We start from the raw sequence: 26,762 nt of genomic DNA, 5'->3' as shown, positions 1-26,762 counted from the left end.
CATACTATCAAGATCAAAACTTCTGAGAGAGTTGGAGACCTAATTCAGATTAGTTCAAGTTGTATAGGTAGCTGGTGTTTAAGTTCCTTAGAAAACAAAATTCCAGCTTCTTTCCTGAAATCCAGAGACTAGGAAAGGTGTCGCCTCAGTGATCCTCTTCCCTCTGCTATTCAAGAATCCTTCCCATGAACTAATAAAAAGGCATTTTCTCTCTCTTTGTGTAACTCATTCCTACTATACACAAGTGGAAAAAGAAACAACTAAACCAAACCCAACAAAAATCTTCATGAATTACACCATTTAGCTTTCATTTAAATTGTACTGATAAATCACTGTTTTCTCCTTCATAAGGTCTGTTACTAGTGGAAGCTTGTCACGTTTGAAAGTTAAAGATTTTATTCAACAGGCCATTATACCAAAAACATTTGAGTACAGAACTTCACCAGAAATCTCTCTTAGAATACAGCCACATTCAAATACGATGGGTCACCTCTTATATTTACAACACACACCTAATATAATCAAAACCCACCTTGAAAATGCTCAAGTGCTTTAGTTAAGCTTTATTCCTCTATCAGGAACTGCAGAGTAAACACAAAGGACAGTCCTTAAACACTGAGTTGAGAGCACGTCCTCTGGAAACTATTCAGAAATATTAGCTTACATTTAAAATATCCTATGTGTTTCTAAACGATAAAACTTTAAAAAATAACAGCTGTTTTAAAACTTCTTTAGGACAAATTATCAGACATTTAACATTCCATTATTATTTAGCCTTTAATTCTGGAAACATTAAGACATAAAGGCCATCAAAAAATGAAATTATTTATAGAAGAGATCTACTGTTTGGGGAAATGGTCTGAATTTTCAGTTGTGGTGATTTCACACCAAGTTACAGCTTTTCATGTAAATAGCATTTCTGAACTTGGTTCTGTCTAGAAAACACCCCAAGCCTGAAGCAGCACAGGTTTCAAACACATCTAAAACACACAACTCCAGTTGCTCCACCCCAACACATACATAAGCAATCACACTCCTCAAGCAACACCAGCTTTTGGGAAGTTACACAACTGAAGCCAGACTAAACTCCCAACTGAAATCAACAGCAGAACTCCACTACTTGCTTAGGTGCAACTGAATCCAGCCTAGTACACACAAGAGCAGAGGATCTGTCCAGACTCCATGAAAGGAGTAACTGCAGCGCTGACACACAACACTGATGGCTTCCACTCCACATTGCTATCAGTAGGCTTCCCACTTCTTTCAGACACTTAAAAAGAAAAATATTTTAGCAATAAAACCAAAAACATACTCTCCAAGTAGAGATGAGGGTGTCAACAAATGCAGAGATATTAGTATATGGTCTAGTATTATCAATATTTATACAGATAACAGTAAATATTAAATTATTATAACTATTTATACAATAAACACCAAAGCAAGGAGCACCATCATCATCATCAAGAAGGGCAAAGGCAACACAAATGAGCTGAGAGAAAGAGCAACCAACCATGGAACATGGTAAGTGCGACAATCTCTGGTGAGGAAAAAGCTATTGAATGCAATAGAGAACTAGAAAGCAACATCAGAAAAATCAGAGAGCAATTAAGTCAGCAGGGGGCTTCAAAATGCATTGTCCTAAGAAAAGGCATCAGAGTTACACTTTGCTTTATGCAGAGACAGCTGGAGGAGAGCAGGGGAGGTCAAATAAGAAAAAAGTATCCCAAAACAAGAGCTAAAAAATGGTCCTGGAAGAAGAGATGGCCCCACTTCCAGTTACATTGAAAAAAACCAAACCCACCAACAAGAAATGCAGCACAACAGTACTCAAGAAGGAAGGCTCGGGGCTGCTCAAGAGCAGAGAGGAAGAGGAGAGGCAGGACAGAGGCTGAGGACACTGGCAGTGGGAGTGGGTGGGGTCTGTGCAAACAACCGCAGACCCCCTCCCACTCCCTGCTGACCGAGGCAAGGTCCCAGAGCACAAGTCAGCACTTTGGATGAGGTATCCCATTCCTGCACGGCTGTGCATATACACCAAACACAGCAACTCCTGAACTGCCTTCCAAAGACATACTGAGCTCCTAACCAGTACAAACATTAACCTCGACAACTGCCAAAAAGAAAATAAATATCTCCCTATTTTTTTAGAAGCTAAAAAATGTAGGAAGAAGAATTAGCACAGCTATATAGCTGATCACCATGACAGATACAAGCAGAATTCCAGATTTTCTGGCTTGTGTTTCAATACTTCAATCACCAATGACCTATAGGTACTCTGGCTATTTTACTTCCTGTTCACTCACTTTCCTGCAGAGCTAAACTTTAAGTAATAATAAAAAGCCACTAGTTTATCACAAAAAAAAAACCCCACACCCCTCTATATCCTAGCTAATGCCAGAGAAAGACAAGATGACACATTTTTACATTAATTAACATGAACTGTACAACAGGCCACGTAACTTCAGCAATGCCCTAGGAAATTCTAATCTTTGATTTCACTTGTAGCATTTCTGCCAAACAGCAGATATAGGCTGCACTAATACCTGTGATATCAGCAGATTCACTTGTACTCACATTACTGTAGCTCTGTCTTTTGAGTTACAGCCTCATCCTGTATTTACTTTTGAAGTCCAAAACTCTCCTCCAGTGAAGTAATGCTCCTCCCGTGGCAGAACAGACCCTTTCCCTAAAGAACAGCTGAGTATCATCTAGGACAAATTAGCACCACCTGCATTCAGAAGGACTTGCTCTATCATTAAAAAATGGGATGAGGTCAAACAGCCCACCCCCTGCAGTTATATGGGGCCAGCTCACAAATACAAATATTCACGCTGGAGAGGCACCAGCAGCTTTACTGAGTGCTGTCACTTTTAGCAGCAGCGAAGGTGTGTGTGAGCCTGCACGCTTGGAAAGCTGATGTTCCACACCTGAGCTGCACTCAGCAGGGTGGGCTCTGTGTGCCTGAGAACAGCCAGCCTGGACTCTGTGCCACTGCCCACTCTTCTCACACCACGGCCTGACACACTCACTGATCTCCCTGCACACCAAGAATCAGAACATTCCTGTTATCCCTTCATCTCTCACAGGGCACCACCAAGGTACTACAGGACCTTTCCATCTCTACCACGCCACCTTCAGGAAAACAGACCAGCGCTTACAGGAATAGAAAAGAAAAACAACAAAAAAGGAAGAAAATGTTTTTTATCATAAAAGGAGGAAATCTGAAAGTTATCTCACACAATGGGAACACAAAAGCTGGATCCCTTCACAAAACAATTACCCAAGACTTACTTTTCCCTTCTCAAGAAATAGGAATCTAAATACCTTTCCTCTCCTTCTCCCAGCACAAAAGAATGGAAGGGTTCACACCAGCCTCCTCAGATAAAAACCCTCAATATCTCCTGCCTTCTTCAGCTCTTGAGTACCCAACAATTTTCAAATCCTGTGCCAAACACCAGGGAGCACACGAGTAAACAGAAGAAAGAATTTGGCAACAGAACATGATATGCAAACAAAAAAAGGAAAAAATACCAAGTGTAGTTTGGAGGAGCAGTAGCAGGGAAACAGGTACAAAAAGTTGTGCTCTTCCACACAGAAGTGAATCGCACACAAAAAAAAAATAGGAGAAACAAAACAGCACAAATTTCTCTGCCATTTTAAATGTAGGCTGCTAAAGGATTCCCCTGCATTTACAGGAGAAAACACACATATATTTTACTGTTTAAGCCACTATGGACCAAACACCTTTTGGCCACGCATGTGACACTCCTATCCTTTCAAAGATGTTCCACTGGGATTCTGTGCTGTCCCATTAATACTTCAAGCATCAGAAACTGAAATTTGTCACTCAACACTTTAACACATCACTTTCAACACAAGAAAACACACACCTGTTCCATCTGTTAACTTTAAAAACAACGTCTACTATAAAACAAATTACAATTTATCTTATAGCTCGTGCGAGAACTCAACCAGCCTTGAAGAAAGGACTGGAAGGCACTCTTACAGACCGGCTGTCAGACGGCAGCTCACTGCAAATACCTTTAGCCAGAGCGAACACCTCTGCCATTAAAACCCGTGAACGGTAAGTAATGCAGGCGCTGTAACCCTCGGAGCGCTTGTGCAGCCTAGGCAATAAGGTACCGAGAGAAAGAAGGACGGGCACAAGTCCCGGCTTCTACCCAGACGGCCCCGGGCCACAGCACGAACCAGCTCCCGAGGTACGCGCTCCGCTCCCGCTGCCCCCGAGCGCCGGGAACGCCAGCCGAGGCAGAACCCGCACCGCCGTGTGCCCGGCAAAGAACGGCCAGGGCAGGCACGGACCGCTCCCGACGCCCGAGCTGGAGGCCCCGGGGCGCAGGGCAGAGTTCAAAGCGGGCCGGGCAGAGGCGGCGAGAGGGCAGGGGGCGGCCTCGCGGACAGAGCGGCCGAGGCCCAGCCGCGGAGTTCAGCCCCAAGACTCGCGGGGGCCCAGGTGGCGGGAGCTGGAGTCAGGGGAGGCCCGGCCTGGGCGGCGGAGGCCCGAACCGGTCCCACTCACCAGGCCGGTCCCTGCAGCAGCAGCGGCGGACAGAGCCGGGCATTCAAAATGGCGGCGGCGCGGCCGCGGCACCGATACCGCAGGCGGAGGGATCCGCGCGCCGGCTCGCCCGCCGCCACCCCGCAGGCTCTCCCGACCGCGGGTGGGGAGCGCGGCCGCGCCGGGTTCGGCGGGAACGGGGCGGGGATGGCGAGAGCGTGGTTCAGCACCGCCGGTGGCGGGACGGAAAATGCCGCTTGCACTACTTTTCTTGGCGGAAGCACCCGTGAGGTTGTTCTTACACGAAAAGGTGCGTCTGCACCGTGGCAGTCCCTGATGACGTCACGCGCGGGGCGGTCCCGTCAGCGCGCGCACCCCGCGGCGGGGCCGGGCGGGACCCGTCGCCCGTGTCCGCGGTTCCGGGATCGAGGGGTTCCGAAGCCGCTCCGAGCCCGCCGAATCTCGCACGGTTTAAACGTCCACCGGCGGGAACGCAACGTGCCGCAGTAAACGAGGCGTCTCTGGAAGAGAGTACAGAGCCACCCCCGCCCCAGGCAGCTGTTCAGTTCCCGCTTCCAGAACCTTATGTCACATTAACGATCACCGAATGACGAGGAGCCCGGTCAGCAGCACGGGGCCGGCCGGACACTGCGAGAGTGCGAGACAGGCACGGGCACTTAAGATCGAAGGCTCCCGCAGGGGAACCGGGCCACTCTGCCGCCGTGCCCGCGCTGCCGGGCAACCGCCGACAGAGCCCGTCTGGGGCGCGGGACCAACAAAAGCCGCGCGGCGCTGCCGCCAGGTGACCCGCGCTGGTGGCGGGGCCCCGGGCCCGTCCCGCAGGCCGGGCCGCTCCGAGCCCCGCGCGGACGCAGCTGGTTGCCACGGCAACGGCGCTGCGGGTGCCCCGTGACGCCATCCGGGTGAGGCGGAGTCACGACCCCTGAGCGGTTCCGGCGGTCGGCGCGCGCGTCATTGCCATGCGCCGCGTCATCGGCGTGCGCCGCGGGTGGGGAGGAGCCGGTCCGGGCGCCGGGCGGGCCCGCGGGGCCGGTCCGGGCCATGGCGGGTGAGCCGCGGGCACCGGGCGAGCACCGGGCGGGCCCGCGGGACGCGACGGGGCGGGGCGCGCGGCAGCGCGACCGGGGCTTCGGGGCCGGGGTTGGGGGCGGCGACCAGGCTCGGGCGTCTTCCGTCCCCGCGTTCCGACCCTGGGCCAGGGGCCGTCGCCGTGCCCGTTCCCGGAGCCGGGGCTTGGGCCGCCCCCCCGTTCCCGAGGCGAGGACTCACGGCTCCCTCTGTTCCTGGCGCAGGTGAGGCGGCGGCCGGCGGCGCGGATCCAGGAGCCCGCGCGTGGCAGCCCCAGTGGGTGCCCCCATGAACGAGCGTCGCGGCCGGGGCTGCCGGGACACCGCGGGGCGCCATGAGAGCGGGCCACGAGCGGAGCCAGGAGTGTCTCCCGCCCAAGAAGCGGGAACTTGCCGCCGCCAACGCTGGCACCGAGGCGGGCCGGGCCGGGGGAGCCCAGGGCTCGGGCGAGGGCCCCGAGTGGGCCCGCACGGCTCGGCCGGCTCCCGCCACGCCGCGCTACGGTCCTGGCGAGGCCCCCGAGGCGGCGGCGGGGCTGACGGTGGACCAGTACGGAATGCTCTACAAAGTGGCAGCACCCCCTGCCACCTTCTCTCCCACGGGCCTGCACCCTGTGGTGAACGTGAGCCCCCTGCCCCCCACCTTCAACGTGACCTCGCCCATCATCCAGCACCCGGCGGTGCCCTTCCCCTCCATCCACTATGCACAGATCCCTTCGGCTTCCCTGCAGCTCATCGGTTCCCACTACACAGTGCCCTATGCCGTCCCTCCTGCCTTCATGCCTAGTCCTCTCCTGTCTCCTTCCACCAACCTCACTGCCCCCCACGTCCCCCACTTTGTGCCATATGCCTCCCTGTTCACGGAAGAAGCTGCTCCTTCCCCCCAGACTACCTCTCCCACCCACAGCTTCAACAAATCCACCTCCGCAGCCTCTCCTGGGCAGATGCAGCACCACGCTGCGCCCCAACCAGTGGACATGGCACCGGGGAGAATTCCTGTTTATTATCAGATGTCCCGCCTCCCACCCGGCTATTCAGCCTATGAGGCACCTGTGGCAGGTGGGAGCCCAGAGTCTCCTCAGCAAGACAGCCAGCTGAGCTCAGAGGGGGCTGCGACCAATGGTGGGCAGAGGCCCCTGGAGCAAAGTGTGGCCAGGAGGCCCAGCGAGGCTGTGGACTCTGCCAGCAGTGCAGCTGAGGACTGTCTGCCCCCAGGGGCTGCAGCAGCATGTATGGGTGATGGACAGTTCCTCCCAGGTTACCAGATGCTGGGAAGAGAGATCTCTGTGCCTACTCACAGGAGCACCCCAGATGCTGATCTGGAGGTTCAGAGGGTGGTGGGGGTGTTGGCATCTCAGGATTATCATGTTCTGGCAGCCCCAAGGAAAGAGGACCCGAGCCCTTTGAACCTTTGCCATAATACCCCTGATGGGCAGGGAGACGTGCTGAGGAACGCCACAGACAGGGCTGCAGCTGGGAACAGCCCGTGTGGAATGTCCCCCGAAGAGACTGTTAGACAGAGACAGTTAGCCAAAGGAATGGTGATAGCCAATGGCAAGCCAGTACTTGTTCCCATTGGATCTGAGCCCGTCAGGTCTTCCACGTCAGAAGCCCTGCTGAGGGAGAGCCCAGATGCCCAGGCTCGAGGAAATGTGCTTGAAAAGGAGCTGGCGCAGTGTCAGGCACCCAGCTCCTCGCAGCTGCCCTCTCACTTCATGAAGGGAGCCATCATCCAGCTGGCGACGGGCGAGCTGAAGCGGGTGGAGGAGCTGCAGACTCAAGACTTTGTTCGCAGCGCCGAGGTGAGCGGAGGCCTGAAGATCGACTCCAGCACTGTGGTGGATATTCAGGAAAGCCAGTGGCCTGGGCTCGTCACACTGCATTTTGTGGTTGGGGAGCAACAAAGTAAAGTGAGCATCGATGTGCCCCCGGAGCATCCCTTCTTTGTGTATGGCCAGGGCTGGTCCTCCTGCAGCCCCGCGAGGACTGCTCAGCTCTTTGCTTTGCCCTGTCACAGGCTGCAGGTGGGGGACGTCTGCATATCAATCAGTTTACAGAGCGTGAATGGCAACTCTGCTTCTCAGGCCAACTCTCCTCTCGGGGATCAGCTGGTATCTGCTAGGGAGAGATCGGAACGAACAGCTCAGGGGCCCCGAGAGCCATCTGACAGAGCTGCTGAAAGGAAGAGCCACACAGATAGAGCCAGCACGGCCCAGAGCTCCCGTGCAGAATCTTCTCAGCCCGAGGCTGGCAGTCTGTACAGTTTGGCCCCAGGCTTCCAAAGATACAGCGTGCAGGCAGAGGAGCCTCGGCCTCCTCTGCTCCGTCCCTCTTTCATTCCCCAGGAGGTCAAGCTGTCTATTGAAGGGCGTTCGAATGCAGGGAAATGATCCCTTAGAGGTGTGAGCTAGGGCAGCCACAGCAGGTGACCTTCACCATCAGGTGGAGGAATTGCACAGACTCTGTCTAGGCTCACCAACAAAGGCTGCTCTCTGCCTTGCAGGAATGGCTCCGCTCCAGTTCCATGGCTGACCGGTTGTTCTTGGAGAGTCAGGAGGCCTCCAGTGCCTCAGGGAGCAGCGACAGGCTGGCTGGGGTGGGAGCAGGGATGTGGTCATGAGTGTGTGATGAGAGCATTCCAGAGGCTGCTGGAGGCTGGGGCTTTCTCCCCCCTCCTGGGATAACTGACACCCTGCGGGGCAGGGGATGAGCATTCGGGGCAGGGAGGGAGATGAGGAGGGCAGACTTGGCTTAAGGTAGCAGATAAAATTGCTGAAGATTTTATTTCTCCTTTCTCATGATGGGGAGAGATGGGTCCCCACTGGAGTTTGGGGGCTCTACTCCCAGTATCCCCTTTCTTCACACATGCACTTTAAAAGGACCGTTCACCGATGGAGCTCTCAAGGGCAGGATGGAGGTGCTTCTCTGGTGGTTCTGATTAATGTCTCTTCCACTGAATCCAACTGCTCTTTCTTCTTGCAAAGAATGTACAGATTTGAATGAATCACAGAAATTCAAGAGGAAGGACCAAAAGGATGGGCTTGGGTGCAGGTGAATAGGGAACTTGAGCACTTGAGATGGGACACAAGTTGGGATGGGAGATGTTATTTCCTGCTATAAAGTCTACTTAGTTGTTTTGCCACTAAATCAAATCTTTCTTCCCATGTTAATAACTTTCAAAAAACCCTCCTGGGCTTATAGCTTTTGCAGAGGCTTAACCTGGGGATGAATGGGGTTGGATTTTTTTGTTTGGTTGAATTTTGGTTTTGGATATTTTATTGGTTTGGGTTTTTTTTTTTTTTTTAATCTGGAGCAAAATACATTCAGCATTCTTCTCTGAGAAGACCAGTACTATCTTGTAATTAAGTCAGAAAAATGTTCCAGATGGCTAATTCTTCCCTGCAGGCAGTTTCCTGAATAAGCTCCAGACAAGACGTGCAGGCAAGGTACAAAGTTTGTGCTAAGTACAATTCCACGATTAATGCAGGGGCTCTAAAAATACCGTAGTGTCACAGGGCATTTTGGGGTCATTTTGTGTTAGTTTTCCTGATGCTTCATTTCAGAGTTCCTCTGTAGAACAATGTGGTCAAATCAAGAGTAGTCTTTTTCATGGTGAAATTTAATACAATTGTGTATGAGCCGCTGATTGTGGTGGTAACACTATTGAGTGAAGTCTCCTGTAGTTACACTAATCTGCTCTCTCTGATGGTGTGCTATGACACCATTGCTCAGCTAGGACAAAAAATACACATCACTGTTCATCACAGAACATCAGTGTTCTGGTGACAAAGCGGTTTTCACTGACTTAACCTGGATTGAGCATTCTTTGTGTTCAGGTGCCCATCTCTGTGCTAGGACCAGGCTTTGGAGGGGGCCTTTCTTAGTGTGCAGAGTCCTGATGTTCAGCATGCTGTTTCTGTCTCCCTGCTCTCATCTGCCTGAAATTTGTCAAGTGTGCCTGACTCTTGGGGTGCCACTCCTCTCTGTCACAGAATGGTGTGTGTCAGCACCTCTCCTTGCAGTGGTGCTGTCTCAGGGCTGTTCTGCACTCCCCAGGAGTGTGTCCTGTAACTGGTTGGCTTCTGCTGACTGCAATGGATGCATGTTCTGTCTGTGTATTAGGCAAGTTAGTCTCTAGAATGTCCTTTCCATCCCGGCCTCAGTCCTGTTTTCCTAGCACATTGCTAGCCATTTCTGTTGCCTTTAAAACACCTGCACCAGGACAGGCCTTAGGTGAGATGTGTGCTAAACATGCCCTCAGTGTTTGTGCCTCACAGGGTTCTCAGAATGAGGATGCTGCCTGTCCCACGTGTAGCTGCTCCCAAATGACACACCACTTCTGGTTTCATCAGCTGCGTTTGGGATGTGTGAAGTGGCAGTGACACTGTTGTGTGAAGATTCTGCCTTCTCAGGTGCAGCAGCTGTGGGAACAGATGCTGTTTTCACAATCCCTTTGTCAGTGAAGTGTCCACCTGGGCCCCTCTGTCACCCAGGGGTGTCACAGCTCCTGCTGACTGGACTTGCCTACGTAAAACTCTCTGTTAGTGTTGGTAATTAGAACTTAATGCTCAGGATATCTGAGGTGTCTGTGGCCAAAGGCAGGAGGCAGAGGAGCCTGGGTTCTCATGCCTGTTCCATGCACAGTGCATGCAGAGGAGTTCTGGGCTGCGACAGGCACTTGAGGAAGGGATCTCGTGTGGCATGTGAATGTAGAAGGGCTGGTTACACCACAGGGGCAATGTCTCAGCAACTGATGCTGCAGAGCCCCTTGAGTGTCTCTGAGCCCCAAAGTCTGTCTTAGAGTGAGGGTTTGGAGAGCTTGCCTTAACACCATGTGTGTTACTGTAACTCCTCGATCTCAGCCACACTGCAGTGGTCTGAATGGACAGCACTGACAAATGAGGCAAGATGCTGTGACTTAAATAGCTTTGTACTGTAGGCAGGTGAAGGGCTGTGAAGGTGCTTGCCCTGTTGTTTACCTGGCTGGTGACCTGAACTTTGGCTTGCTGCACCTCTGTTGGGTGCGGTCCTGAGCTCTGTGGGACAGGCCGTGTTGAACTGGACCTTGGTGCTGTTATCCAGACTCTGTCAGTCCCGCTGTCGTGTGTTTCACCTGCCAGCTCTTCCCTGGAAGCAGTGGTTTGAAGCACAGCTCATGATGGGGGACTGAGATGAAGAATCCATGTATCTGGCTGTTTGCCCCAAAGGGTGGGCAGGAGGGGGCCACTGGCAACTCTTCAGCCCAGCTCAGCAGTACTGGTATCACAGGAACATGTCCTCACTGGACAGGGCTGTATGGCTTAGCACCACAGTGGTGGTTGTGCTGAGCACTGAGGCTCTCCCGGGACAGGGAGTGTGTGAGACAGGCTCTGCTGCAGTGAGAAAGGCTGTGAATGAGCCCATGGAGGAGGCTTTTATTTCTTGGGTTTACAGGGAAAGAAGGAGATAAAGCCAGGAAGACATTGCAGAGTGGGCTGGTTACCTGGGCTTTTCTGCTGGCAGAGATGTGACAGACTTGTCAGAGAAATATACCATGTTCCTGCTGCTATTGTCTAGGGTAGGAGAGCCGCGGTCTGTCCTGCCTGGAGGAGGCCCTCATCTTCTCCAGCTCACACTCTGTAGCAGGAGTCCGTGGGATGCAATAATGGGTGTCTGTAGCCATCTGTCCCATCCCATGGAACATGCCTTGGGTTAGCTGCACAGCAGAGCCAAGCCTATCTCTGAGCTGTGCATTCACAGCAATGAGAGCTCATCACTACCAGACTATGCAGAGGAAGCTCTGTCTGGAAGAGAAGGAAGCTGCAGAGGGTCCTCTGCCTTCCCCTTCCAGCTGCTGAGCAGCTTTTATATTGCACTTTTCACATTGTGTCCCTGTCCCCACCCCACACTTCAAGTCACTTTGTCCCATAGAGAACTAACAATCCTTGTTACTCAGAAAATATTGTAAAAGAAACTACAGCAGCTGGAGTAGCCCAAATGCTAGTTCCTGCCCGCAGCAGCACGCGTGCCTTCCCCAGCGTCACTCACAACTGCTCCCTGTCTTTCAAGCCATGCTAGAGCCTGACGCTTGTCAGCAGCTGCTAAGATGGCTACAAATACTCATTCTGTACAGTTTGGCCCAGGGTGTTCCACATATAGTTTAAAATGCTGATGGTCCAGGCCCTTCCACAGCCTTCACACTGTCTGTCAAGGACGGAATTGCCCCGTCGGTCTGGGCTGCTGCCGCCCACCCTGCCAACACGCCCCTGGCACACTCGAGTTGTTTTCGGCTTTCATGGCACCTTAGCGCCCGGGAGGGTGTGCTCAGAGAGCGAGAGAGAGACATGGGGGAGCTGGCTGGGCTGCCCTGAGGCAGAGAGATGTTTGTAGATAAGTGCTGACCCCTCACTATAACCCCCAGTATATGGCTGTATTAACATGTAACCGATGCAGTGTATCTAAAGCCTTAGAACTAGTCAGGTGCTCCCCTCCAACTTTGTCCCTGCCCCTTTCCTCCTACCTGATCTTTAACAAAGCATTAATAATTCTAAGGATAATCTCTATTTTGTTGTGCTTTTTTTGTAACTGTTTTAAATAAATCAATTTGTACTGTATATTTGTACTTTGGTGAGATCCTTTTTCCTGTTTTACCATTTTAAGTCTGTACTTGCCTACAAACAGATTGTATTTTTATTGTTAATGCTTTTATGAATATTGCATTTAACTTGTTGACTCTGTAAACACAGTATATATCTATATACATATATATATATATATATCTATATATAAACCAATAGCTTTTCCTTTGGTGTTTGAGACTTTTTGCTTGTCTACAGTATCAGTGGTCATTAGCATGTGGCTTCTCTGGATTTACACAGTGACCTGGAGAGTCATGTCAAGGGCAAGATACAGAGTGACACATGGATTATAAGTCATAATTCCGGGTCTTCAGATACTTCTGTGTTATGTGGTCTCTCCTGAACCCCCTGGAATAAAGATAAGGTGTCAGTGACGCTACAGGGAAGGTTCCAACTGCAGGTTGCGGAGTAGAGGTACATCTCTGCTGGGCAAGTAAAACATGAGGCAGAGCAAAAGCAGATACTGCCAGAAGCAAACCCGGGGTTTGAGTATGAAAACGAACACAAGTAAGGATAAAAGTGAGAGATCAGAGAACAAAGGAGGACATGAACAAAGGAACATGGAACTCAACAGCTCCTTTACAGTGCCTTTTCCCAAAGAGAGAGAAGCAGGGATGGCTCCTGAGTGTCAGTTCTACATGATGAATGAACATCATGTTAAAACAGCTTCTGTACAGGGAGGAAACTAGATGTTGCAGTGGCAGGAGGAGAAGACTTGCACTGAAAAGGTTCAATGCTGTTTCCTAGCAGCATCCCCAGGGCTGACTGTGAGAGTGGTTCATTATTGCCAGAAAAATGCAACATTATGCATTTTGAAGGTAACTATTTTAACTAGGGCTTTAAGGGACTGCAATCAAATGTTTTTCAAACTGAAAAATGATGAGGAAATGAGGGTTTGAAGTAGTCTGATAAAAAGATTTTGCTTCTTGTTTTAACTTTACTCTTCTGATCTCAAGTAGCAGTCTTGCAGTCACCATTTCTGACTTAAAGAGAAACAGCCATCAGCAAGAAGACAGTACTTCCCAAGGTGTTTGATCCACTGTATGACTCTAGACCCTAACTGGAAATGCTGTGGAGGTAATAGGGGTTTTCAGGCTACAAATACAGAAATGTGACATACTGGCTTTTGGTGGGCTGATGTCTCAAAACCACAAAGCTAACACCATGGACTTTCAGGTGCTCATTCTTAAAGAAGCCAAATAATGGAGAGTGTACCACTTCTTTGCTCTGCCGTGAGTCCTGTGCCACTGCTTTGCCTTTTGCAATTTAAAGATGCCTAGATACCATTTCCATAGTTGCATAGTTTTAATAGTGGTTTCTATTAGTAACAGGAACCTTTTCCTGTAGGCACAGGCTACAATGACATTTTGCCTCCAGTATGTTTGTGTTGCTCTTGCACTGGGGACTCCAGCACTGGACACAGGTCTCCAGATGTGGCCTCACCAGTGCTGAATAATGGAAAAGCACACCCATAAAGTCCTAGAAACTGACCTGCACTATTATTTACCATTCAATCAACTCTTTCACTTGCAAGCCTGAAATGCTGTTTAAGTGAAAATAACTTGTGAGTAAAGCAGCAAACTTGTTTGCTATTTGTTTACCTTGGCCAGCCTTTCTTTCGCTGTTTTTATGAGTGAAAACTTTATTTCACTGGTTTTGTCTTAAAACAGGACCTCGGGTTCCTTAGTTTTTCCATGGATGACACTGCAAAATATGTAAATATGTAATAACGATATTTTAAAAAAGGGTGTGCACAGGCATTTCCAGAAGGACATCCTCCTTTCTTTCCTTCTTACAGGCACAAATTGCAAAGGATTTAGTCCTGGAAGAGTTTGTGGATTATCTATCTTCAGCTCTGTAATTCATGCTGCAGTAAACAAGACCCTTTTTTATTGAAGTGGAATACTGCAGAATTGCAGTAGCCTAGACCCATTTATGGGGCAAGGGCCCAAAACCATGACAAAGCACAAAGGGTAAAGAAGGGGACTAATACATGTGAACATTAATTAATGTTAATTAATACATTAATTTATTTTCGTTCTGTCACAGGCTGTGACTTGGCCCCCAGAGCAGACTGTATCCTCAGAATCTGCTCCCACGAGAGCTGCTTTGGCAGGCATCTCTCAGCTCTGTTCTCCTCCTGGGTTCAGAGGAAAACCGGAACCACCTGTCAGGGAGGGTCAGGCAGGGACCCACAGCAGCCTCCTGGGCGCAGACGCCTGCTACTGCACACGTGGCAGGTGCAGCAAAGGCAGCACAGTTCTTGGCTGCGGTTTAGTGCAACGCACTGTTGCTCTGCTCCTCAAAGGTCACTTTGCCCAGCAGCTGGCTCTCCAGCTCCACATTGCTCACTGGCAGCTGAAAGAAGTTCATCTCAGCTGCCAAAGCGGCCATGGCAGAGGGGTCCTGGCCGAACTGCGCCCGGAGCATCATATCCATTTTCTCCAGGCGCCGCTTGAGCCTCTTGGCTTCGCGCTCGCGGATGAGCCGGGCCTGTCGCTTCTCGGGGGTCTCGTTGGCGCGTTTCAGCCGCATGGCCTCCCGGTCCCTCTGCAGCCGCCGCGCCCGCTGCTCATCCGTCTCCTGCATGCGCTGCAGCCGCTTGGCCTCCCGGTCCCGCATGCGCCTCACCTCGCGCTCCTCGGGCGTCTCATTGTCCCGCCGGCTCTTCTTGGCCGTGCGCTCCCGCTCCAGGCGCTGCAGCCGCACCTCCAGGGGCTCGTTCTGGCGCCGCAGGGCCCACTTGCGCATGCCGGGGCTCTGTGCCTCCAGCAGCTTGCGGTACGCGGCGCAGTTGTTGCACACCAGCAGGATGCCCGCGGGATACACGGGGGTGCAGAAGGCAACATCCTTCCCCTGAGCGCCGGAGGGGCCCTGGCTCTGTGGTGCCGGCAGCCGATTCGCACTGAGCACCTCTGGCAGCTTCTCACTGCAAAGCGGGAGGAACAGGGTCAGAGGCTTGGTGCTGTGGGCAGAGTCCCCGTGGGCTGCCGTGAACACTGCTCCCGCTACAGCCCATGGCAGAGCCCTCTGCTAAACCATTGGCCCACAGATATGTCTGAGTATCTAAAATAAAGCATGGTCCTGTCCAGGGCAAGGAACTGGATTAGCCCAGAGCAGTATCTGGTTTGGAAGAGTATAAGAGTGGGAATAAACCAGCAAGCTGCTCCTCCCCATCATCTCTGAATTTCCTTCTAGCCCCACTCCACTGGTCAGTGGATAATATCCCACTAGGCCGGACACAAAGAAAGAACATTTTGGTCTCTGCCCGTAGTCCTGCTCTGGAAATGATGAACCCATGTGGATAGTGCAGCCTTGCTCCAATGGATTGCTGGGCAAGGGAAGGGGTGGATTGTTCTCCAGTGACTGGAGCCCACAGCGCTTTCTCTAGCTCTGCACAGCGCTAACAAAGACCCTTTTACCAGCACAGCCTGCAGACCTCTTGGCAGGGGACGCAGAGCTGCAGACAGGAAGGGATCAAGAGAATCTCACTCACTGGGGGTGGTTGGCACTGTCCTACAGGCCTCAGTGGGTCCAGAGCCACAACTTCTGAGTCGTTCAAGGCAACCCACCTAATCTTTAATGTGCTACCTAGCCCACTCATTGGCCAGGATGACCCTGACCTGTTGAAGGTGGCGTGGCTGGTGAAGCGTGCTCCACAAACTGCACAGTTGGACAGCTGGTCCTCTGAGTGGATCAGGAGATGTCTCCCAAGGGATCCTGGGGAGCTGAGGGCTCTGCCACACACAGGACACAGGTAGCTCTTGGCACTCACCACCGCTCCAGTGTGCTGCAAAACAACCACTCAGGTGGTAGTTACATATTTCCCAGCTCCCTGCCCAATCCAAGGCATGCTCACACCATTCTGTTCAGCCTCTTGAAATGGGAACCCTTTACCACTAAACCTCTGTCTGCCAGCTTTTAGACGAAGCTCAAGACAAGTAATTCATTGTGTCACAGGTAAAACAAGGAGAAAAGCCCTTTATAGCTCAACTCCAGTGCAGGAGAAAAAATTAAGACCAAACTACTTGGACTGTAAGACCTGACCCTTGTTTTCAGGAATGCATTTGAGGGACTGCTGGTGCAGGACAAAGCATGACTCAATAAAAGCAAGGCTGGATGCTGGTGAAGAAGCACTTACAGGGAGACAACTGGTACGGGTAAGTTCTGTTTCATTCCTTCTGCTACAGACTTTGATGTGCTATGAAGAAAGCACTGACAACAAAACCTAAGATTTCACCACAGATTTCTTGCAAAACTGGAATAATTTTGAGGAAGTACAGCTACTGTCATGGATAATTACAGGAACTGTAATGAAGTACAACATAAATGATCAGGAAGAAGATTTTTTTATCTCACTGAATGCTATAAAAATTGCTTCCATGTTTAGTTTGAAGGAACTGCCTGGTTTTAGCCTGAAATACTTGCAGAGACTGCCTTGGCATAGAGTTATGTTTTCCAGATCTGTAGACCAGGGCCTTGCTAATTCTTTCCCCAAGACACCCTCTGGACACAGTTTACAGCTGTAAACTTCAGTCACATCCTAGCTAGAAACTCAGTTCTGTGATTGCAAAGACCAGAACAAAGTTACCCTGTGCTTTGAGTTGGTTCTGGATTTTGAGGCTTCAGGCCAGAGACACTCCACAGTTGGAACTATCCCTACCTGGTAGACGTGTGCAATGAGTTGATCTCTGCTTCCACACTCGAGCTGGCAGAGGGGGCATTGTGACAGTCCCAGTATGGGCTCAGCGTTCACACTCTCAGGCACCTAGGGGCAGGAACAGCCGTTGGCTCTAAGGCACACCGACCCCCGCAGGCACCCCGCCCCTCCTCGGCTCCTCCCAGGCCTGCCGCGGGTGCTTGACATCTCAAAGAAGCCTCCTTCATGTAGCCTCTGAGCAAAACCCCTGCATCTCACAGAGAGGGGGCAGAGGCCTCACAGCCTCACTTGCACCCAGGTTCTTGCTAGCACAGTGACTCTAAAAGGCAGGGCTTTTTCTGTGGCAAGGGGAAGCCAATCACAAAATGGTACCGGAACCAAGGGAAGGGTTTTGCACTCTGCAAACATCTTGGCCAGTTTGTGCCTGCTGTCTCCTGTTCCAGGCAGCCAAAAGGCTCTTCGTACCCCTTCCTCCTGCCAGGAGACATTGTTTGGAGGAGGTGGGAGGGAGAGAAAGATAAAGAAACACGATGGGGAGAGAAAGTGTTCAGACAGTACCCAGTACCCTTCTCTCTCCCTGGAGGCTATAGTGAGTGCAGAGCCAGTACACACTTGCCTCATTTTCTCTTATCAATGGGGTTCCAGCCACAGGTCGTTCTGCGTTTTCTAATTCCTTCTTCACTTTCACCATTGAGCCATCTTCCTCAGACGTATGGGAAGAAACTTCATCCTGAGTGGTTTCCTCATCATCGCTGCCACCTGAAACGTGCAGAACAGTTTTACCACGTGTCAGGACACGGATGGCACTCATAGGCTTTAACTGTCCTGACCAGCATTACAAGGGGCCTCTGCCCACTCCCTCCAACTACAGCTTCCATTTAAACTCAGTCTAAGGCACTTGAGTCCTGGGCATGGCATTTTACACTGCCTTGCTCAACGACTGCCAGATCTTCAGGCAGAGCTGCTGCTGTCCCCACTCTGCTCTGGTGAAATGGCACTGGGTCCCATGGCATTGCCCGGTCTGTGCTGCGCTGGTCAGGTCCTTAGGACAAAGTCCTGCACTGGAGCAAAACACTAACCCAGAGGAGGAGCTGGGTAAGATGGTCCTCAGAGGACTCGGACACACTGTGCAGCCCTCAGCCTCACCCCTTTCCAGTCTCCCCAGTCTACTACCTTAGTGTTACTGGAAGGGGAAGAACTCACTGCTGCTGGAGTCAGGGTCTTGGAGTGGACGAATTGTTGGCCTTTGGTCCCCAAGAGTTCCACGAAAGTTATTTTTCATCATGGCTTGGCGGGCTTGCTCCTCCAGCCCTGCAAAGACTTGCTCCCCTAGCAGCCACAAAGACAAAGAGTCAGACTGGTGCTGTTCCACTGCTTCCCACCACCAAGGCTTGCCAAAAATACAACAGGCATGGGGTTGCTCACCTGCACCGTGCAGAACCTCTGGAGTCACCTCTTGGAAAGCACTTAGATCACTTCTCTGCTTGCCTACCCTGCCACACCAGCCTCTGGCACCTGCTGATGTGAGTCCAGTGCCTGGATGTAGAAGAGTCTCACTAGTGGCAATGTGCAGCACTGGGCTGCCCTCCGCATACTATGTGTATGCCACTCCAGCCACAAAATGCCTCTGACCCCGTATATCTGCCATAAATACCAGGTGGCTCTTGCTGCTGCCAAGCTCTCCACCAATATCCTACAGCACAGCTCAGGATGGGGGGAAGCCCCTGGGGACTGTGACAGTATCCCAGATCAGGGATAGTACTGTACAGCTCTTATAAATTATTAACTCTTATTCCTAGCTATAGCAGGCATTTTGCACAAAAATAGCACCTCCCTAAGTGCTGGTACCTCACCTGCCCTTCACAGTGTCACTTTCTTCTGTCTCAGGAGGGATGAGGACAAGCTGCCTTTACAGAAGGTGTCTATGCTTGAAACTGGTGTTCTCCTGTGTATATGATGAATAGAAAACTACCCTGCCTTGCCCAGGAATGGCTCTCACTAAAATAAATCTCATTGGCTCTTCATGTGCTCAAGGGAATGACCCCAGAGGGCTGAGATGCATGCTTAGGACAAAACAATTTGTTTAGTTGAAAACAGTGACCGCTAGTACCTCAGCTCAATAGGACGTGGCAAATACCTTGAAATAAAGTATTTATTTGTACTCTGAATGAAAAGTTCTTACAGCAATCCCTGCTCAAAGAAGTTTTGGTTCCAGAGAATAATAGTAAAAGGCAACCGTTAATTTTCATATTAAAGCAAACAAATTACATTGTTCCAGGTGTAGTCATGATTTACCTTTTCCAGTGGATGAGCTGGGAGGCTTGGGAAAGGTGCTGAAGTTCCCAGTAGGCTGGCTTTTAGGTGGCATTTATCAACTGATTTGAAAGTGCTCAAGAACCATTCAAAGCACAAATGTGAAAATGCCAAGGAAAACGCAGTGCATTTTTCACATAAAATCAAAACATAGCTTTCAGAAGACAAAGTTACCTTTCAGTACAGGGCCACAGCTGGCACCACTATAACCAGGAAACTGAACTCCCGAGAAAGAGCACCAGTCCTGTTACAAGGACAGGTACATTCCCACGTGCTGAACTGTTCCAGCCACTGCTGCTCCATGTTCCCACTCACACTGCCTTCCTTGGGGCTCACCTTGCAATTTTGGCAGGGCTTTAAAAAGCTGTGATTTATGGAAGATTTCAAAGACCTTCAGAAGTTTCACTGAGACCGTGGGAGAAGAATTTTAGTTCCCCATGTCCCCATGTAGGTTTCCGAAATAATTTGAAGGCTTTTATCATTCTCTTTCAGAAATGTGAGAAAGAGTGCTGTAGAGATTTGAGAGCACAATCCATGTGCCTGAGGAGAGGTGCTGAGGAGGGCCAAGTCTATTTGTCATTGAAAGCAGCAGGACCATCATGACTGCTGTGATAGCCCTTCAGAAGCCATTCCAGCACTGAATGGTTTTCATGACCTGGAGTGCTGTTTTTATATCGGGACCATAGCCCCACATTGATGGGACTGAGATACAGACTGTACAAGCAGCAGACACCACAGAAATCCAGTGCCTCTCCAAGAAGCAGAAACCCACAAACCACCAGGATAAAAGTCCATAGACCAAAAAAGCATTGCAAGAGAAAGAGAAAGCATGATGAAATGAGGAAACCTGCAGAACACAGGACAGATATAAAACCACAATGGGAGATGTGCTGCTGCCTTTGACAGAGTTCCAAAACAGAATTCCCAAATGCCACAGGCTGCTCGTGGAAGCAATTACTTGTTTGTTTTCTTCCCCCTATTCCCTTTCAGACAGATCACACTCCCACTGAGCAGCAGCCTGGAGTCCTAAGGCAGGGCAGGTTCCTGCTCAGCTATACAAACCATGCAGACAGTCTGCAGGATTTAAGAGCTGGGATCTTTATCTGAGGTGACAGAGGAAGGAACTCCTCACATAAGGAACACTGGTATCAGTCAGTTACTGAGCAACTGTATGTGCCTCCAGCCTCTGTGCAACACCCCCCGAGCCCAGTGAGTATTGACTCGGCACAGTGCAGAGAACAACCAGCTTACAGCCAGCAATGCAAGCTGTTAACCAAACCCGTGCTGTTAGCAGGCCACGTCCTGTGCATCCTCCCCAGCCTCTATCTAAAATCATCACGGGACTGGAAAAGGCAAACATGGAAAAATACTGTCTTCCCCTTGTACAAAATTTCTTATGTATTATAGTAATAGCGTACAAAAGAACTTAGGAAAGAGTGTCCTGTTCATCTACTGACAGACTAAGTCCTCCTTTGATAAAACTTACAACTTTAATGTTGGATAGGTCCAGGGTTAAACTTTTGATGTTTCTGCACACACATGCTCATAAACAGACACACTCCCACCTCCACCCCACTTTGGATACGCTTCCATTCACCTGGAAGAGGAGTTGGACAGGCAACAGCTTTAGGATCACTGCCATAAGTAAAGGATGTTATGCTCAACAGTGAATTCACAGACTCTTCTCCAGAAGTTTCTTTATTAAATACAAACAGGGCTGCAGGCTGACCACAACACCAAAACAAGTCACTGTAGTTGTTTACAAACAGCTAGAGATGTAAGACAGGAGAGATGACACAAATGCCTCTGCTTTGTATTCCATTCTCCTCTCCATACTGCTGGGAATGAGAGGGATGCCAAGTCAGCAGTGGTGGAAATAGGGGACAGCCCTGTGGTACTGTGTAACAAGGGCAGGCATGACTGCTAGGGTACCAGCCCTGAGCCCTTCCCTTCTTGAACTGTATAAATGCAGGATAACTCTCAGGTGTTCTGGAAAATAAACACATAAACAAACAACTCCCACCCCAAAATCCACAAAACAAAATGCAAAGGGACTACATCATTCTCCTGCCTTCCTTCCTAAACAGAACGGTCTCTCACAGATGAGTCAGTTTACTCCCTCCTTGTACATAAATTTAAAGTCCCTGTTCATGTAGGTCTTCTCTGTGTTCCTGGACCTGAAATTTGCAAGTCTTTCCACCACTGTGGATCTATTCCACCTGCCCCATGGCTATTCTGGGTTGTCCACACTGCTGTAGTGGTTACTGAAATGAAAAACAACACAATTGAAACAGTTAACAATGGCAGTCCAGAGCCCTTCAGAACCAAGGGATTTGATGCACGTAACATTTCTGCTCAGTTGTGAATGCTGGGTTCTATTTCTTGCAAGGTACTTTCCCTTCAAAATGGGACTATTATAGACAGGAGAATCCAAGGAACACCAAAGAGCACAGAACATGTGTGTGTTAGAGAGAGAGGGAAGGAAACAGAGGATTAATGGGATATTGGAGCCATGATAAATAGAGCTCAGAAGCAGAAATTAATCTGACTAACAAAAGCTCTTATCCAGAGTTCTAAAATCATCTAAGCATCAGCTGCAGAGGACACAGGCAATAGAAAGCAAAGCAGCTTGTGGACAGCAGGGAGAGAGAAGTGCATGCTAATACCTGCAACAAATTTTGGCAAGCACGAAGACAGCAAGTAGTCCATGACTGGTGGGGTGACAGCACAGTAACAGATGAATGCAAGAACAGATGAATTGCTTAGAGTTTTTATACTTTTATACTGCATACTCTGGGAGAAAATAAAAGACCAAATTGAAACAAATGACCAAATTAAGGTATCTCCCCACAAGCAATCTAACTGCATTTTATTTTTTAACAAGCATATTCCACTATTACTGCTCAGTTTGTTAGCACTTTGTAAGGTATGCTTTTCATGCACCACATGGCAAAATAAAATTATATTCTTAAGAGCCATTTATGTGCTGCAGGGGCAATGACTAAATTAAAATTGTGGGACTGGCCATCATGCACAGAAAGACTTTTGTGATAAATTTTACCATAATTTTTATCATTGTTTCAGTATTATTTTGACTTTCCTTACATATCAACTTCTATTTAAAACTGTTTTGATTTGTAACCATACAATCTCCTAGCTGGTTTGCTCTGCTTGCCAAGCAAAGGGATTCTGTCCTAAGTGAGGACAGAAAACCATGGTGTTGTGAGAGCAAGGTGAAATGAGGGCCATGCCAAGCCTGCAAAGTAATCCTGGAAAGAGGAGACACCAAGCAAGCCAACGAGAGGAAATCAGCAGCTGTCACTTGCCCTAATCAGTCCAAGAAGGAAGAGAAGATGGAGTGGCCATGCAAGGAAGAAGTAGGCACCATCCTCCCATCAAATTTGTCCAGTCATATATGCACAGTCGTATTTATGCAAATCCAAAAGGCAGTCCCCCAGCCCCGTAGCCTGCCAAATCAGACCCCAGCTGCAGGCAACTGCGTAAAAAGCTGCATACCTGCTGTCCCTTTCATTCCTCTCCTCCCAACCACTGCAGGCCCTGTGAAGAAGTCCCAGTAACGTGTCTGCTATGTCTCAGCCTGACTCCTCATTCTGCTGGCTCACCCCGTTCTTGGAGCCGGTGTTTTCTCCGATTATCCTCTTCAGGGCACTGCACGGCATTTCTGGGCCCTCCAGACACACAGCAGGCTAGGTAGACAGAGAAGTCCCAACGATTTCGTGGTGTTCATCATAAGACAGATAAGATTTTCCATCCCAAGGTGAAGACATCACCATTGACAAGTTTCTGGTATCTCTTGGTCCCCTTATTTTCTTGTGGTCCTACTTGCTTCTCTCGATGGCTCCTGATGAACAGTTGCTCTGTAGCAACGTACTGCATGTAAAGGAGATGAACAGGTCCCAGAACTCCACTCCGTGGCATACCTGATGCTATAACCTCCTGCCCCCTGGCAGCGTGTTTGTCAGACAGCTTCCTCCAAAACCAGGACTGGAGATACAATCATTTGTATTGCAGATAAAAAAAGCAATATTCACTGTGAAAACAGTGCACCACTGAATTTTGTGATACGTAGAGTTTGGTATACGATAGTACAAGCTTCTGAAGAACACAGCCCTTATGCAGTGAAGTGCAGAAAAGTACCCAGCTAAACACCATGGAAACTCTATCTGCACAATTAGAGCTGCTGTAGTGCTTGGTTTCCACACTCAAGAAATCCCAACTCTGGACCAAGGAAGATAGCTTAATTGCATACATAACATAAACCTGAGCTCAATAACAGCAGTAATACCTGGGCACTCTAACCAGCAGAAGTGTGTGGACACAAGGCATGTTACTGGCATCACAGGATAAAATAACAGACATATCAAATTCTTCTAAGAACAACTCCAAAGTCATTAATATGCTATCAGAGAAAATTAAATCTATACTCTGCCCACAGTGGAACCCAACAACCAGAAGCAGGAATCAGAGAGCACAAGGCAATGCAGGTGCCACAAGCCCCACTCCTTGAGAACCTCACTCTGGCCAGCAAGGACAGCTTGGCTGGCTCTGCCAAGCTGCCCAGCCAGTGGGGCTGCGAGTCCCAGGCAGAGACAGCTCTTCCCAGGGCACTCACCGAGTGTGCAAGGTGCCAGCTCCAGCCCAGTTTCCCCTTGCACTGAGAGCAGCATGCACAGATGCCTGTTGCGTACCTGTGCACAGAGGCAGCACACATACACACAGACATGCAAGCCAGCAGCACCAGCAATGAGGCCGTGTTAGGGCTGCAGCACTCAGCTCTGTCTCGCACTCCTGACAGCTACTGCAGCCAAAAACACACAGGGCCCTCTCAGCAGCCTTGCTCTCACAGATCTACAGAAATGGAAACTTGTTTTCCTAATTCCAGCCCAAATTCCAAGCATGTTTCCAGCCACAAACCTGAGTATGAACAAGGGCATAATTTCAGGCCCCTCAAATTCCCTCTGCTGCCAAACAAAAGCTGTACATGTGCAGTTTCCCCTCTGAAGCCAAACCCCCATCTCTGCCTCCCAGCTCCACTGGTGCCTGGCTGTAGGCTGCCCATGAGAAGTGCTGATGCACAGCATCTTCAACTCTTTCACTGTCAAACAAATGCTTAGGCCTTGGCAACGATTGAGAAACAGAGATCCATCTTACCCACCTCAGCTCAAGAATGATCTGGCAGACAGCAGTTATTTGTCCTGTAATTTACTTGGCCACCACCCACTCCTTGACAGGAAAGAGCAAATGTCTTTATTTCATCATCTGGTAGAAACTGAGGTACAGTGAGCTTAAGTAACATGCCCAAGGCCAGCCAGTTGAGTCTGTGGTAGGATGAAGATCAAAACCCAGGACTTGCTGGCTTTTAGCCAGCATGCTCCAACCACCTTGCCTAGAACTTTCTTTGCTAGCAAGAGGCCAGAGCTTCAAGCCACATTTTCTAGTGTTCTAACGTGTACTTTTGACAGTGTGAATGCAAAGGCCAGCTACAGGCCTTGCATATACAAACCTACACTCACAGCATTAGCTGTTCAAGCCTACCCCTGTCCTACTATGCCAGGACACAGCCAGCTTCCCTGATGCACAGAGCTCAGTTTCTCTTCTTTTATACCCTAAGATAAAAGATGAGTAACCACCATTCCCCACAAGCTGTCTCTTCCCATCACTCCCATCATTCCACTCCTCCCCACCTCACTCCAGAACCCAGTCAGAGCAAGGGTCCCACAATGCTGCATAACATCATACTCACAGTGAACTTTGTTAGGAGTGGTCTGTTTCCGACGGGACATGTTTCCCTGACCTGAGGGCAGAGAGTGTTCCTCCCCTCTGCAGAGGGCTCATCTGAGAAGAGAAGAGTCTGTCACACACTTCACTGAAACCCTCCAAGTCCCTGGCCAAGCTCTGCTGGCTGTCCCAGGGTCATTCCCCACCCTTCTGCCTATGCGGCTCATTCTGCATCACCACAGCTGGATTCCAGGCCAGCATCCAACACAATCCACAAGCATGTCACAAAGCATTCTTCATGGGCAGTCCTACCCAGTTCTCAGGTAAACATTTAAACAATCCTGACCCCCTCAAAAAAATGAGTGTCCCCTTCAAAAATTACTGCAACCTCAGTCCAAACACCTTCTCTCTCCTGCCTATTCCTGCAGTCTAGTATTCATCCTTGTCGTTGAACTGACAGAGGAAGGGGGCATTTCCAACAGTCCTCTCAGACAGACAGACAAAAGGAGGAGCTGAACCCATTTCCCACAAGACACATGGACACAGAGATCCCGTCAGCCTCCTCAGAGGGACAAACACACGAATTTCATCAGCCTCTTGCTGACAGAGAAACATGGACATCAGACAGACGGACAAAAGGATCCTGTCAGCCTCGCACTGCCAGACAGACACAGGGATCGCATCAGCCTTCTCAGACAGACGGACACGAAGATCTCGGACACCTCCCCATACAGCGGAATCCATCCGGCAGTCCCAGCGCACGGGAGACGGCAGGAAGGACCAGGCCCGCAAGCGGCCAGACATACAGACAAAGGGATGCGGCTCCTCCAGCATCAGAACGGACGCGGGAACCCTGCCCAGGCCCCCGACGTCCCGACCGGGCAGCCCTGACAAACCGACCGGCACTGGCAGCGGAGGTCCCGCCCCGGGGCCCGTTTCACTCCTCGCGGGCGGCAACCCCAGCCCGGCCCGGCTTACCCGGTCCCGCCGCAGGCGCCGGGAGCCGCAGACAGACAAAGGGCAGCGGACAGACAGACGGGCAAGATGGCGGAGGGCAACGCCGGGCTGCGCGAGCGCGGGCACGGGGGCCACGGCAGGCACCGGGAGGGCACGGCTCGCCCGCAGAGCTCAGGGGCCGGCTTTTCGTTACCTGAAGCGTCTCACCTGTTTGCCATGGATCCAGCCCAGCGCGTGACTCCCGACCTCCCGAGGGAGCTCATCCGTGCCTGCGACAGGGCTCGCTTGCCCCGACCGTGTCCGCCGGCAGCTTAACGGGAGCCCTCGTGCCACCCCGGCTCGCCAGACTCTCGCGTACCCTGCAAGGCCAAAACGCAGGGTGTAGTACTATCTCAGACCCACCGCGCGCGTTACGAGCTCGCGCACCTGCTGAGGAGAACCGCCCCGCCCCGGGGACTCGGGGCCGCCTCCCCTCACGGGCCACTGAGCGCCGCCGCGGGAGCAGCGGGCCCGCTCGGAACGCCCGCTAGGCCCACTTACCCGGGAGCTGCGGCTCCGGTCCCAGGCCCGGCCTGGACTTCGGTCCGACTCTCCTCCGCGGTGGCGCCAGCGCCGTGCGACCCTCAGAGAGCCGAGGACCCCGCGGCCAGGTCACAGCAGCCGGCGGAACGCCGCGTTGCCGGAACCGCCGCGCCGGGGGCGGGCACCGGCGGGCGCCTATCAGGCGTGGTACCGGTTGGGCGCGATTAGGATCCCTCCGCCGGACGATGTAGTCCCTCTGCGCCGCTCTCCCAGACTGTGCCCCTGTCTCCCCGGCCGCCGGTGCGCCAGGGCCGCATTTGCGGAAGCGAATCGGGACAGCGCCCGCC

General features: G+C 50.9%; 3 protein-coding genes across 18 annotated transcripts in view; 1 reads left to right on the top strand and 2 right to left on the bottom strand.

Moving 5' to 3' along the window:
• The window catches only part of AP1G1 (adaptor related protein complex 1 subunit gamma 1), a 35,194-nt gene extending 30,588 nt beyond the window's left edge, over positions 1 to 4,606 (bottom strand). Inside the window, exon 1 of one of the 2 annotated variants that reach the window (XM_063168258.1) lies at positions 4,541 to 4,606. The gene's annotated coding sequence lies outside the window, so the exon portion shown is untranslated. Of the gene's footprint in view, positions 1 to 4,041; positions 4,061 to 4,540 lie in introns of those variants that run through there. The other variant, XM_063168259.1, reaches the window with a different exon arrangement.
• A 1,307-nt stretch (positions 4,607 to 5,913) lies between these two features.
• ATXN1L (ataxin 1 like) lies at positions 5,914 to 12,200 on the top strand. Its single transcript, XM_063168260.1, has one exon. The coding sequence runs from the start codon at positions 5,943 to 5,945 to the stop codon at positions 7,995 to 7,997; it is 2,055 nt and encodes a 684-aa protein (XP_063024330.1). The 5' UTR covers positions 5,914 to 5,942; the 3' UTR covers positions 7,998 to 12,200.
• Positions 12,201 to 14,230: 2,030 nt separating this feature from the next.
• ZNF821 (zinc finger protein 821) lies at positions 14,231 to 26,600 on the bottom strand. Of its 15 annotated transcripts, none has more exons than XM_063168267.1 (9): positions 26,101 to 26,358; positions 24,962 to 25,053; positions 24,374 to 24,441; positions 22,714 to 23,202; positions 18,088 to 18,213; positions 17,501 to 17,643; positions 16,888 to 16,992; positions 15,848 to 16,014; positions 14,231 to 15,153 (listed from the first exon to the last, which is right to left on the bottom strand). In XM_063168267.1, exons 4-9 carry the CDS (start codon positions 22,727 to 22,729, stop codon positions 14,499 to 14,501), a joined length of 1,212 nt encoding a protein of 403 aa, XP_063024337.1. In that variant the 5' UTR covers positions 22,730 to 23,202; positions 24,374 to 24,441; positions 24,962 to 25,053; positions 26,101 to 26,358; the 3' UTR covers positions 14,231 to 14,498. The 15 variants fall into 15 exon arrangements, with proteins under 15 accessions (XP_063024337.1, XP_063024343.1, XP_063024342.1 ...); XM_063168273.1 differs by lacking the exon at positions 24,374 to 24,441 and adding an exon at positions 18,310 to 21,461 and having other exon boundaries at positions 21,864 to 23,202; positions 26,101 to 26,357; XM_063168272.1 differs by lacking the exon at positions 24,374 to 24,441 and adding an exon at positions 18,310 to 21,461 and having other exon boundaries at positions 26,101 to 26,357.
• Positions 26,601 to 26,762: the final 162 nt, after the last annotated feature.

Source organism: Melospiza melodia, chromosome 13 (assembly GCF_035770615.1).
Source record: "Melospiza melodia melodia isolate bMelMel2 chromosome 13, bMelMel2.pri, whole genome shotgun sequence".
NCBI classification, from domain to species: domain Eukaryota; kingdom Metazoa; phylum Chordata; class Aves; order Passeriformes; family Passerellidae; genus Melospiza; species Melospiza melodia.
The sequence above is the reverse complement of the archived record's forward strand: the minus strand, read 5'-3'. Positions and strand labels throughout refer to the sequence as shown.

Coding starts and splice junctions, on each gene's coding strand:
- ATXN1L (XM_063168260.1), top strand. CDS start 5,943: ATGAGAGCGGGCCACGAGCGGAGCCAGGAGTGTCTCCCGCCCAAGAAG.
- ZNF821 (XM_063168262.1), bottom strand. CDS start 25,001: ATGTCCCGTCGGAAACAGACCACTCCTAACAAAGTTCACT. Junction 17,644..18,087: donor AGACCCTGACTCCAGCAGCA/GTGAGTTCTTCC, acceptor TGCACGTTTCAG/GTGGCAGCGATGATGAGGAA. Junction 16,015..16,887: donor TCATTGCACACGTCTACCAG/GTAGGGATAGTT, acceptor GTTGTTTTGCAG/CACACTGGAGCGGTGGTGAG.